Consider the following 13,926-nt stretch of genomic DNA (forward strand, 5'->3'; position numbering starts at 1 on the left):
CAAACCAGTGTTGTTAGAGCCGTAGTCCCTCGAGCTCGATTATCTCGGGGGCCTCGAGGTGAGTTAATAGCAATAAAGTATGAAAAAAAAGTAAGAACAATAAAGCTAAAGAACAATCATGAGCACGGTAAACGAGAAAAGCAGAGTAGAATGTTCTATTGCAGTCAATGAGAAAATGATTGGGGTCCCCTATATATAAGAGGGTAAAACTCTAATATGGTACATTTCCAAATGTGGTAAAGAATTCTATTGTTACAGCAGCATAACAACCTAGTACGGACTCGTACTATTTCGTACAAATCTTATCCCATAATTTATGGCTTGATCCACGTGTCCTTATGAAATTCTTGCTTTTTTTTTTTAGTGTCATCGAAATTGCATTGCCCCCGAGGTAGATCTCGACGGGTCTCCGATTTGCTCCCTCGAGGTATGCATTTTCCGGTCAGAGCCGGACTCTACCTCGTGCTGCCCGGACTCGAGCCCGGGGCACCCGTTACGTACTCGAAATCGGGCTCTCTGATTTCGACCGTATGCATATGTAAAATTCACACAGCAGTGTACTGCGTGAATTTCGCAATTACTATCATAAATTAATAGGGAATGTCACTTCCAGCATTTCGACAAAGTGGCCTTTCAAAATAAATTATTGCTTTATTGCCTTGGTTGTCGCAGAGTATTGCATTCATATTATGCATATCAAAAAGCACTTAAATAGAAATTAATTGGGAGATATTCATTGTGGAAAACTAATTTCATTCTTGTTCAATGGGTTGCATGTCTTACGTCGATGACAAGCAACCACTTCAGTTGCCTCTCGGTTGAAACAGATGCCTATCTCTTTTAGTTCCATTGTTTTTGGAGGATCACCAATGCAATTGAGGTTAGGATACGCTTGAGTAACTTCTCTGATGGCTTCTTCAATCTTGTTAACGGTGTAAGTTTTTCCAGGAATAACTCCTTGATTTTTGAGCATTTGCAAAACATCAAACTTGTCTTTTAACTTCATGGCAAGATCAAAATATGCTTCTTGACTGTAGAGCTCAGTACAACATGTTCCGTGTTTGTTGTACTGATACATCCAGAAATTTTGTGTTTGTATATTTCCCATTTTGTTGTATTTTAGATCAGGCCAGCGGTCGTCCAGCGCATTGCATTTACTGTGATTCTATAAAAATTAGGGACACGGCTTCAATCAATAAAAGTAATAGTAATAACAAAAAGGTAAATGTCGAAATGAATAAAGAAAAATTTATAAGCAATTGATAAAATAATGTTGTGATTATACCAAGATTCTCGTAAACAACTTCTTACAGTCATTCAGCAGTTCGTGCTGGTTGTCTGGCCAAAGCCCATGAATACTGAAATTTGTTGGAATTCTTGCGCAACTCTTTCCGTGGCAATAAGTCGGTGGCCATGTTAAGACGAGTTGCATTTGGTCGAAATCCCCGAATACGGGAGAAAGAGCAAAAGAAAAAATGAAGAATGTTGACGCGAGCTGTGATCTAAACATTTTGGTGTTGGAACCACTCATCTCTTGTCAAGGCTATATATGACACTCTTTTCTCATTGGGGTTGGTACGTCTTTGATCTTTTCAAAAGTAAGCACTATTAGATGCTGGAAGATATACAGGAAAACATGAGATGTTTAGCCTGATGAATGAAAATTCCATGTGTTTTGCCGATTAATGTAATAACGTGGTGTGTCAAGTTGGGTGTCTATCAATTTCATCTTTTGATTTTCCTAGACTATTCGTCTACCCGAATTCCATATTACCCGGTTATTATTTTTACACTATAACTAGATTCACAGTAAAGTATAGGTAGTACTTTGTAAATGTTTTTTGAAGTATATAAAACTTTTCTTTTTTGGCAATACCGTATCATTACTTTCCAGCATCTACTTGTAATTTTTCATTTGCGTACCTCTTTTAATGCCTTAGCATAAAATCAAATATAGTCTAGAGCATCCATTTTTCGGAGGTCGGAATGTGGCTCAATTTTGATGGCAACTCCGAGTTAATGGGTTTCGATCTTACGTAAGGACCTTACTTTCTGAGTACGGACTTCGGACGTGTCCGACCCATTTTTAGGCTGGTCAAAGCCATTCATATTCGGGAACTGCCTAATAGGCTTGGTGCCTCCAAGATTCGATTACACGGGTCGTTCGAATTTTTATCAGTCGATAGCCCCAGAGTAGGGGTAGCCCGTGGGCTTTAGGATCCAAGATCGAAACACAGTCATAAAGTGTAAGGAAAGTAGAATTTTCTTTTATTGCTTAATATGTAAGATACATGATCATAGGCGCATAAACCATGTGCCAAGGCTACAGTGAACTATGTGAGCATGGTTGACCGTTTGACCCAATGAATCCTAACCAACAACCCTTAGCCTTTGGCACATAAAATTTTCTTTGCCCATGCTTAATATCTTAGTCATCGATACTGGTTTAAAGCCGGTCTTCAACAGTAAGGTAGCACGTTTTACTATCGCCTCGTTAAAAATCTATCCAAAAAATACTTCGCGACAAAACTGGTTCAAGGAAAAAAAAGTGCAACAAGTGCTTTCAGACCTAATAATCACATCTACACATGGTCGAGTACCTACATACGTTAGACCATAATGTAACAAGATTAAAAAGGAATTAATTTCACACATTAGTAGTTGTACCACTTTGAATGTGCCACATTCTAGTTGTTTACTTGTTCCACACCGTTTCCCGCATTGAATTTATATGAGCTTTTGCCAGTTACTCTGACAACTCGTTATGGTCAATCCCAATTTTCGCCCAGTTTCACTTCATTTATGTTTCTGGTGAGTAATGTTACCTTTCTCAATACCAAGTCCCTAACTTGAAAATATCAGAGGTTGGCTCTTCGGTTGTACTACCTTCCTACTCGCTGCTTCTGGACAGCCTCCCATTTTTCGTCCAATAGTTCTAGGCTAGTGACCATGGCTTCGCCGTTTGACCCTTCCGTAGCATACTGGAACCTGAAGCTCGATACCTCTACCTCGATTAGTATTAAGTCTACAACTCCGTAGACTAAAGAAGACAGGGTGGGCCCGGTACTCAATTTCGAAGTCGTTCCGTATGCCCACAGGACTTCGGGCAAAATTTCCTTCCATTTTCCATTCGAACTAGTCAACCTCTCTTTCTTGTTTTGAAGTAGAGTTTGTTCATTAATTCCGTCTGTCTGTTCCCACTAAAATAATAAGGCGTTGATAGTATCTTCTTGATCTTGTGATCTTCGAAAACTTACTCCCCTTGCTGTCGACGAATTGTTTACCATTGTTGCAAGTTGCAACAGATCTCAGCTGGTATCCCAAATCGACATATTATATGATCCTAGATGAAGTTAATGGCTTCTTTTTCCCAAACCTTCTCAAATGCTAGAGCCTAGACCCATTTGGAAAAACAATCGGTCATGAATAGTATGAATTGAACCTTACTAGATGCCCATAGAAGGGGACCAACAATGTCCCTTCCCCACTTCATAAAGAGTCACAGAGACAAGACCGAATGGGGCGTGTCTTTGGCACTCATCACATTTTTGTCTGAATTTTTTTGCATCCTTCTCAATTTTATTCAAGTAGTGGTCGGCTTTGATTAGCTTTCAAACTAAGGACTCCCCCCTCGAATGGTTCATACAATTGCCCTCGTGAACTTCTCTCAGGGAATATTAGGTCTCTCTCGGCCCTAAGCATCTGGCGAGCGGACCGAAAAATGATCTCCTGAATAATGTCCGTTCGACTAAGCAAAATCTGGTAGCCTTGCTGTGCAGGGCTCTTGATTCCATGGGATCTGAATGAAATTTTCCTATCTTCAGGTAGTCTATGTGTTTGTTTTTCCATTTCTTAGCCAAAGTTGTCGAGTTTACTTCAATGTGACCTTCTTCTATCATTGAGTTTATCAGTTCTACAAATGTCCCGAGCTAAATTCATCGGAGTCGACGGACGACCCTAAGTTGTCCAATGCACCGGCCTCATTATTTTCATCTCGGGGTACATGTTGCAGTGTCCATACCTTGAATTGGTGTGGGGTCACCAGTAATTTGTCCAAGTACCTGCAGATCTGTTCTTCTTTTAATTTTAATGTGTCGTTGACTTGGTTTGCGACGAGGAGGGAGTCGCATATGGCTTAGGTCACTTCGGTCCCAAGGCTCTTAGCTAGTTCTAGACCTATAATAATGGCCACTTATTCAGCTTCATTGTTATTTAATTTTACAGTTCTAATAAACTACCTGATCACAGTTTCGTACGTGTTTTAAAACAATGCCAAGCCCGGTGTCACGCCCCAAAATCTGAGGAGTGCGACCGGCGCTCAACCGAGTAAACCCGACCGAGCAAGCCTGATAGGTCTCATTCTACCCAAACTAACTCATGAATAAATAGGAGATGGACTCCATTAATCAAATTCTATAAACATATCATTAACAATTTCCATTTCATTTTCATTAGCAACTTCATTCGCCATTTTAAAGGTATTACAAGTTTTATACATCATTGCCAAACATCAATATTTCTATTTTAAATTCCCATGCCCGACATTAACTACAACCTATCTATGGAGCCTCTAAATACAAGTGAAGAATAATGTGGAAATGCCGGCAACAAGGCTCCGACTATACCTTACACAAATACCAACATAGACTCCGGAATAAAGGCGGCATGAGCCACGGAGGGCCCCGAGAGGAAAGGGGCTCACCCATTCAGCTGACGGGAAGGGAAGGAGTGCTACTGTCGGTGGACTGGAGTACCTGCTATAGAACCACCTAAAATTATAACACAAATGTAGCGCCCCCGGCAAAAGCGATATCAGTACATTTGAATTGTACTGGTATGTATGAACAAACTTTGCCCCAAGTAAACTCAAACCATACACAAGTAACGAGCAATAATAGAATCAACAATCAAATACACATGAAAGGAACAATCAAGCCAAACATGTTTACAATCTCTCCTTTTTCCCCTTAAACATTATCACATCAATGATTTCACAATTTTTCTCATATTTTCATTTCAATAGTGATTTTGATCACTTTCCACCCTTATTACCTCCGCCACCCTTATTACCTCGGCCACCCTTTTCACCATAACCCACACCTTATTACTTCGTGTTGCGGCGCGCAAACCGATCCCACCGAACAATCACAATTCACAAACAACAACAACAACAACAACAACAATTCACAAGGAACAACAACAACAACAATTCACTAAGAATTTCCATAACCATCAATACCATTTCCATCATATTCCACAGCTCATATGCAATATAAGTCACAACGGTAATTTCCCATGACAAGTCATATATGTTATTACCACAGTTGTTTCGATTGTATCAATTAAAATTTCTTTCTATCATTTGTTTCCCATACCTTACCACATAAACACATTCGCGCACACAGATTTGGTTTGTTGCCAATTACTTGCACCATTATATCGGGAGACTTAACCACGAACACTCAAAGCATACCAGTCACAAGAATTTCACAAATAGTCCGGATAGTATCACACACCAAATAGTCGTACACCAAACAATGTGACTTTACAAGGTCAAAGTTGGTCGTACATACCTCGATTAGGCTTTCCTTAAGTTACTACAACGTTCCAGAAATTCTAGCAATTCCAATATACTATGAGACATAACAAAATTGAACACAAATTAGAAAGGTATTCATCGTTTCAGCTCATTTTAGAATTTTATCAAATACTAGTTGAGCATCTTAATTTAAAATTGATGTGCCAAGGAATTTCGGCACATTTCAATACTAGTTGCTTAGATTTTAGCTTGTTTTAATGCAATTACCTCCATTACTTATGTAATTTTGGTGTTTTTACAGTACATAAGGACTAAGGGCCCAAGAGCATGGAAATGAATGCAGAAAGACAAGAAAAGAGCAAAATATAGCAAAAAGGTTGTTCTGCGACGCATTATGCGATCGCATATCACATCTGCGAGCCGCATAATCGACACTCATATCGCAGACAAAAACAGAGTTCTGGGCAAATCTCAAGTCAAGAATGCGGTCCATTATGCGACCCCAGAACCTGTCTGCGGGCAGCAAAGTGGACCGCAAACCAACCATGAAGGTTGCTGAAGGACGAATGTGCGATGCAAAATGCGATCGCATTTCTACAATGCGAACCGCAGATCTGGAATGCGATGAAGATCTGAAGACTAGGGTTTCAGTCTGCGATGGGGACGTCCAAAATGCGAACCGCATTTCAATTATGGGATAAAAATGCGGTCGCATTTCTGACCTGAAAGGGTATTTTTTTTCCGTTTTCAGTCCCGATTTTCAGTCCACTATAAATAGCTTTATGATGTTTTTGTGGGCTCATCTTGTCTAGTTTTTGAGCTACATTCCAAGACTTAAATATTCTTCACTTTTGGCATTTTGTGGGTCAAGAATCTTCACTTTGTAAGCTTTATGGCAATTAATATTCTCTTATTTTTGTATTTTAGCATGAGTTGCTAACTTTAAATACTAAGGTTGTGGACCATAAATGGGTGTTATGTTAATGGGTGTTTAACATTGAATATGTATATAATGGTTGGTTGATATTTATTTACTTCTCATTCTTCATTTATTGTTGGTGGTTGCAAACATTAACAAGTGCCATTAAATTCTTTCTTAGCTTGGGAAAGTGGGTTAGAATTTGGTAGAAGTAAATATCAAAGACTCAAGGCTTTACACCTTGTTTAAAAAAATCGCTTAGGAATAAGTGGGTTTTATTTGGCATAAATTGATTGTTCTTTATTGCAACTCTTTCACATTTGGAAAAATTAGAAAGAGGAAATATTACCCAACTATTGGAAAATATTGGGTAGTCATTTAGACATCATTTGCATATCAAAAGGACCTTCCATTAGAAATATATCATATTAACACTGATAGCATTACACTTCATTAAAGGGGACACAACCTTGGTTGCTTTAATCCAATTAATTACACTCTCAATATTCCAACTAGTTGCACTCTCAATCCATACTCTTGTCACTATTAATTTACGCTCTTGTTGTCGTTAACTGAATAGAATTACCACTTTAGTCGAGCAACACACTATTTAAGTAACCTTTTCACACCTATTTTCTGTGGGATTCGACCCCAACCTTGTTGGGTTATTATATTTGACATCGACCGCCTTACACTACTTCTTAAAGTGTAATTTGAGCGTATCAAATTTTGGACTTGGACCTTGATTTCTCTACACTTATGACTGAGGGTGCCCTTCCTACAGCCGGGACTTCCCAACCTCCAGCTCCTCCTGTACGCATTGACATTCCTGATAAGGAGGTTTCCGGACGATCTACTGAGTCCGAGGATGAGGAGGCAGATGAGGGTGAGGAGGAGGAAAGTTCATGGTCCTCGGAGGATGATGGCCCTCAGGAGAAAGGCAAGTAGGTTATGGTTCCTACAAGTGAGAAGGTGGAGCAAGCAGAACTTCTGACAGCAATCGAACAATCACTAGCAGATTTGGCCGCCCCTGCAGATTCATCGGCCACTCAGCCATCAGTGGGCGAGGCTAGTAGCTCACAGGTCCCAGCTCCAGCTCCAGTTCTTGCCCAGCCAGAGATCCCTACTGCAGTCGAGGTCACTCCTCAGACCGAGCTCTCATCAGTCCCAACTTCAGCATCGGAGAGCGACCCCGCCATCACTGAGCAGGCTACTGACTCCCATAGCGCTTAGTGCGCCTCAGGGAGCCCCTTGTACTCTATGCTTTTGTTTTTATCCATTGGGGACAATGCATGATGTTAAGTTGGGGGGTGGTGGTAGCCTTGTTAGTATTGTTGTGACATTGGTAATTTTGTGACATTAGCAACTGCTGAACATATGTGTATGTTGTGTTCTGTGTATGTTAGTATGGTTTCTGTACATAAGATGTGTTGTGTAGTTCGTGATCATGTTTATATTAGTGTTTTTGTGATTTCAATACATAAGTTATGGTAACCCTTGTGAATATGATACCCTTATACATGTAAAAAAAATAGATAGTCATTCATCTTTAGTAATTAGCAATGAATTCCCCTTGGTTTTTCTTCGCCGGGTTCTTTTCCAAGGGTGTAATAGTAGAACCAGGACAGTAGAATGAAACATCTTGACCTGTTTGGTGTAATTGTCTAGTCTCAAGCATGTGTGTCTGTATATAGCATATACCCTTCTAGAGAAAGATATCAACTGTGTGAACTTGAGGCTCGCTCTGTGACTCTATGTCTACCTAGAGTTATACTTGTACATATGATGGAAGCTTTGAGTTGCCAAGTGTTGACTCGAGGGCTTCAAACTATGTGAGCCAAACAGTTCGTGTGCCATGTGTGTGAGTTCTTTGTGTAAATATTTCTTGTGTTTGCTTCTGCCATCTAGAGCTTGCTCGGTTGGTCTTTCGATGCTTATAATAATTACACTTGGTTGGAGAGATGACCTTAGGCAGTCTTTGTGATCTTTCAAGCCAGTTAACCTTTCAAGCCACCTATTGTGCAGTTAATATCCTTAGTCACCCCATTTGAGCCTTTAACCTTTTCTTTGGCAGCCTCATTACAAACCTTTCCCTTCTTGTAAAATAATTCCCTCTTTTGAACCCGTCCCTCCTTGAACATTGAGAATGAGGCTAAAAGCCTAAGTTGGGGGTGTGATGTCAAAATGAAAATTGGTAAGGTTGTACATTGAGTGTAGGATCGTATACCTCAAAGTGTTTGTGCTAAATTATTCAGGCTCCAAAAAGAAAACTTGTATATCAAACAAAAAAAATATTATGTATGTACATAAATTATGGAGCCTTGAAGAAAATGGGAGAGGTATTTAGAGTGGTTCTACATTGGGAACTAGATGCCAATGAGGGTTTGTGGGTTGAAAAGAAACATAGTGCAAAAGAATGAAAAATGTGAGTAGTGTTCAAGGAGGGTGAAGTCACTCGTATCCAAATGCGTATCCGACCCTTTCCTAAACCTGCATTAATAGCCAAAAAAGTCCTTATGGGATCTCCAACCGAGCGTTCTTAGAATAAAGCGATGAATTAAAATAAGCGCAAGCCTATGGTATGGTATGTTGAAACACTCAAAACTCTTTTCCGAGAGTGAGTGTCCTTGTGAATTCGTCCCTTTTTGTTTTGTTGTCATTGTATATAATGTGATGTTGGGACTTTTTTTCTAGTGAGAGGCACATGAACTGTAAGGTTGAATATAAGTTAAGCTTTGGAGTCAAATACAAGTGCACTCAGCTGAGGATAGCACTTAGTCATCTTGTCGGAGGCTCAAAATTCACAAGTTGATTAGCTTTCCCTGTATATATTGGTTGGTTCAGGAAGGGTAAAAAAATAGAAGTCACATGCTTGAAGTACTAGCAACAAACACCACTCATAGTCATTTTTTGTTAATGTTCTGTAAATAGAGTCTAGAATAGGATAGTGTCGTGTTAATTGCTTGAGGACAAGCAAGAGTTTAAGTTGGGGGTGTTGATGTGCCGGGGAATTTTGGCACATTTCAATACTAGTTGCTTAGATTTTAGCTTGTTTTAATGCAATTACCTCCTTTACTTATGTAATTTTGGTGTTTTTACAGTACATAAGGACTAAGGGCCCAAGAGCTTGGAAATGAATGCAGAAAGACAAGAAAAGAGCAAAATGTAGCAAAAAGGCGATTCTGCGACGCATTATACGATCTCATATCACATTTGCGAGCCGCATAATCGACACTCATATTGCAGACAAAAATAGAGTTCTGGGCAAATCTCAAGTCAAGAATGCGGTCAACTATGCGACCGTAGAACGTGTCTGCGGGCGGCAAAGTGGACCGCAAACCAACCATGAAGGTTGCTGAAGGACGAATGTGCGATGCAAAATGCGATTGCATTTCTACAATGCGAACCGCAGATCTGGAATGCGATGAAGATCTGAAGACTAGGGTTTCAGTCTGCGATGGGGACGTCCAAAATGCGAACCGCATTTCAATTATGGGACAAAAATGCGGTCGCATTTCTGACCTGAAAGGGTATTTTTTTCCGTTTTCAGTCCCGATTTTCAGTCCACTATAAATAGCTTTATGATGTTTTTGTGGGCTCATCTTGTCTAGTTTTTGAGCTACATTCCAAGACTTAAATATTCTTCACTTTTGGCATTTTGTGGGTCAAGAATCTTCACTTTGTAAGCTTTATGGCAATTAATATTCTCTTGTTTTTGTATTTTAGCATGAGTAGCTAACTTTAAATACTAAGGTTGTAGACCCTAAATGGGTGTTATGTTAATGGGTGTTTAACATTCAAAATATATATAATGGTTGGTTGATATTTATTTACTTCTCATTCTTCATTTAGTGTTGGTGGTTGCAAACATTAGCAAGTGCCGTTAAATTCTTTCTTAGCTTGGGAATGTGGGTTAGAATTTGGTAGAAGTAAATATCAAAGACTCAAGGCTTTACACCTTGTTTAATAAAATCGCTTAGGAATAAGTGGGTTTTATTTGGCATAAATTGATTGTTCTTTATTGAAACTCTTTCACGTTTTGAAAAATTAGAAAGAGGAAATATTACCCAACTATTGAAAAATATTGGGTAGTCATTTAGACATCATTTGCATATCAAAAGGACCATCCATTAGAAATATATCATATTAACACCGATAGCATTACACTTCATTAAAGGGGACACAACCTTGGTTGCTTTAATCCAATTAATTACACTCTCAATATTCCAACTAGTTGTACTTCAAAACAAACTCAACCCATACTCTTGTCACTATTAATTTACACTCTTGTTACCGTTAACTGATTAGAATTACGACTTTAGTAGAGCAACACACTATTCAAGTAACCTTTTCACACCTATTCCATGTGGGATTCGATGCCAACCTTGTTGGGTTATTATATTTGACATCGACCGCCTTACACTCCTTCTTAAAGTGTAATTTGAGCGTATCACAAATCTCTTTTCAAAGTTTTCCTTCATTCCCCAACCAAATCTTTACTTATTTATGTTAAACAATCTTCCCGCAAACCTAATTTGTACATGAATGTATACATAATAGTATTACACCCAAGAATCATACCTCAATATCCCATCTCATACCCCAAACTCGAAATTAATGCCTAATGTATAGAATCTTACCTCTTGGATGAAGAACTTATGATTAGGCTCTTTGATTCTTGAAGGTTGATGCAAGGTTTGGATTATTATGAAGATAGAACTCTCCTTTCTCTCTCTATATGCTCTCATCTCTCTCTAAAATCAGTAAGAAATGACCCCAAAATGAACCCTAAAGCATATATATTGAAATAGGGTCGGGTTATAAAAATAGAAAAATTAACCCTCCGAAGTCGGGTTTGCTATAGCAAAATGGACCGCAAAACAAGAATGTTGGCCGCATAATGCATCACAGAATAGGCGCCCAAAACTGAGCTACACTGGCCCAGTGTGCGATAGAAATGCGACCGCAAAGTCAGAAATGCGACAGGTTTTTGCGATCGCAAATTTGACACAGGATCGCATTTTCCAACATTTGGTAATTTGATCATAACTTTGCGTAGGAATGTCCAAATGACGAACAGTTTGAAGCGTTGGAAACTAGACTCGAAGACCTTTCACTTGATATATTATTCATCACATAACACTATACACATATTTAGATATGCTCGTTCAAAGTATGGACTAGTGCAAGCTCATTTGGACTTTTAGCTTATTATGAACTTTTCCAATTTTTCTTAGACTTAGGACTTTCCTTGGACCCTAAAATACTTACCATAAGATTTATACACATATTTACCAAATCCAATTGATGTACACCATGTTAATAGCACATAAAATATTATAATAAGCCTATGTGGCACCACAAAATCCTAGGTTACTTAGCGAAATTTTCTGGGGCCTTACACCCAGACCATTTTGCATTGGAGTCACCATCCGGGAATAGTGTCCAGATTCTCGAATTAGATCCCGAGGCAAGTAGTAATTCCTTTTTGACTTCTGGTAATATGGTCTGCGTAAAGTCGATCACAAAGTCTTCCAAAATCCAAGATTTTATGGTAGTTCGGGGTCGGTACTCGATATCTTATCCTCTAATCTCTATGACCCATTTGGCCAACCGGCCCAAGGGCTCAGGCATATGCATGATATTTCTCAGGGGGTAAAAGGTTACGACACAAATAGGATGGCATTGAAAGTACGGCTTTAGCTTCTTGGATGCACTTAGCAAAGTGAGTTCTAACTTTTCTAGGTGAAGATACCTCGATTGGGCATCGCCGAGAGTTGTACTAATATAGTAAAGAGGAAGTTGCGTACCATTTTTCCAGACTAAGACATCACTTACTGCCACCTCGAAAATCGCCAAGTAGAGGTACATATATTCATCTGCCTTCAGCGTGTGCAGTAGAGGGGGCTCGGCAAGTATCGTTTGAGTTCTTCCAAAGCATGATGGAATTCGAAAGACCATGAAAAGTTATTCTTCTTCTTCCGTAGTGAGAAGAACTGATGGCTCTTGTACGAAGACCGCGAGATAAACCAACTGAATGCAGCTATTCGCATTGTCAATCTTTGAACTACCTCGACGTTGTCCACTACAGTGATGTCCTCTATGTTGTTTATTTCATCGGGTTGGATCACTATCCCCCGATTTGACACCATGACACGAGGAATTTGTTCGAACTGACCCTGAATGCACACTTCTTGGGGTTTAGCTTCATGTTGCATTTGTTTAGTATGTCGAAGGTTTCCTGTAATAGTTACAAATCGTCCTCTAGTCGCAGGGACTAACAAATATATCATCAATATAAACTTCCATTGATTTCCCTATTTGTTCTTTGAGCATTCGATTTATTAGGCATTGGTAGGTGGCACTGGCATTCTTTAATCTAAACGCCATTATGTTATGGCACTAGGTGCCGAATTTGGTTATGAAAGAAGTCTTTTCTTGGTCACTTGGGTCCGTCCGTATTTAGTTTTACTTGGAGAAGGCATCCAAAATATTGAGTATCTCATGACCGACCGTCGCATCGATCATTCGATCGATGTTAGGAAAAGGGAAAGAATCCTTAGGGCATGCTTTGTTTAGGTCTTTATAATCCGCACAAATACTTATTTTGTTTCCTTTTTTAGGTACTACAGTTACATTGGCTAACCAATACAGGCACTTTACTTCCCGGATAGATCCTATTTTTAGATGTTTGGATACCTTATCCTTGATGAATGCATGTTTGACCTCAGACTGCGGTCTCCTCTTTTGCTTAATTGGGTGGAACTTCGGGTCCAAACTCAACTTGTGAGTGGTTACCTCCGGTGGATGCCAACCACATCAAGATGAGACTAAGCGAATTAATCGGCGTTAGATTTAGGAAAATCAATAAGATTTTTCTTGAGCTTATGGGTTAATCCCATGCCTAGGTATACATTTCGAACTGGCAGATGCTCAATTAATATGACTAGCTGAAACTCTTCAACTATTAATTTGGTGGCGTCAGTGTCATTGTGAGCTATGAATGATATTGGGACGCCATAATCATCCTCCTTTTCTACTCCTCGTTCTTCCTGTTTCTCCGGTTCGGTTGAGGTTGGTACCAGTAGTTACTATTTAATCTCTTCCTTTTTGGTTGGCTCCATGCTTCTTGATGTCGAAACTCTTAGACACCGGAATTACCTCGTCAAAAACAAAGATCTCCCTTGCGGTCGACTGTTCTCTAGTAACCATTTTGACTCCCCCCCCCCCCCATGTGGGAAACTTCAATGCCTTGTGTAGGGTCTAGGGTACCACCCTCATGTTATGGACCCATGTCCATCTGAATAGAGCATTGTACCTCACTAAGCCTAGGGATACCGCCCTCATTGTACTGCCCTCCTTCGATTACACAGAACTTCATTTCTTGGATTGTTCCGCTGGTGTTTACTGGCAAGGTTATCTCTCATTTCGTTGGCTCACACGCAAGTTAAATTCGTTCAATACCAGT

General features: G+C 39.6%; 1 protein-coding gene across 1 annotated transcript; it reads right to left on the minus strand.

Annotated features, from left to right (window-relative positions):
* LOC109235079 (ribonuclease S-7-like) lies at positions 632 to 1,513 on the minus strand. The gene is made up of 2 exons (XM_019401076.1): positions 1,286 to 1,513; positions 632 to 1,165 (listed from the first exon to the last, which is right to left on the minus strand). Exons 1-2 carry the CDS (start codon positions 1,508 to 1,510, stop codon positions 734 to 736), a joined length of 657 nt encoding a protein of 218 aa, XP_019256621.1. The 5' UTR covers positions 1,511 to 1,513; the 3' UTR covers positions 632 to 733.

Source organism: Nicotiana attenuata, chromosome 11 (genome assembly GCF_001879085.1).
Source record: "Nicotiana attenuata strain UT chromosome 11, NIATTr2, whole genome shotgun sequence".
NCBI lineage: Eukaryota > Viridiplantae > Streptophyta > Magnoliopsida > Solanales > Solanaceae > Nicotiana > Nicotiana attenuata.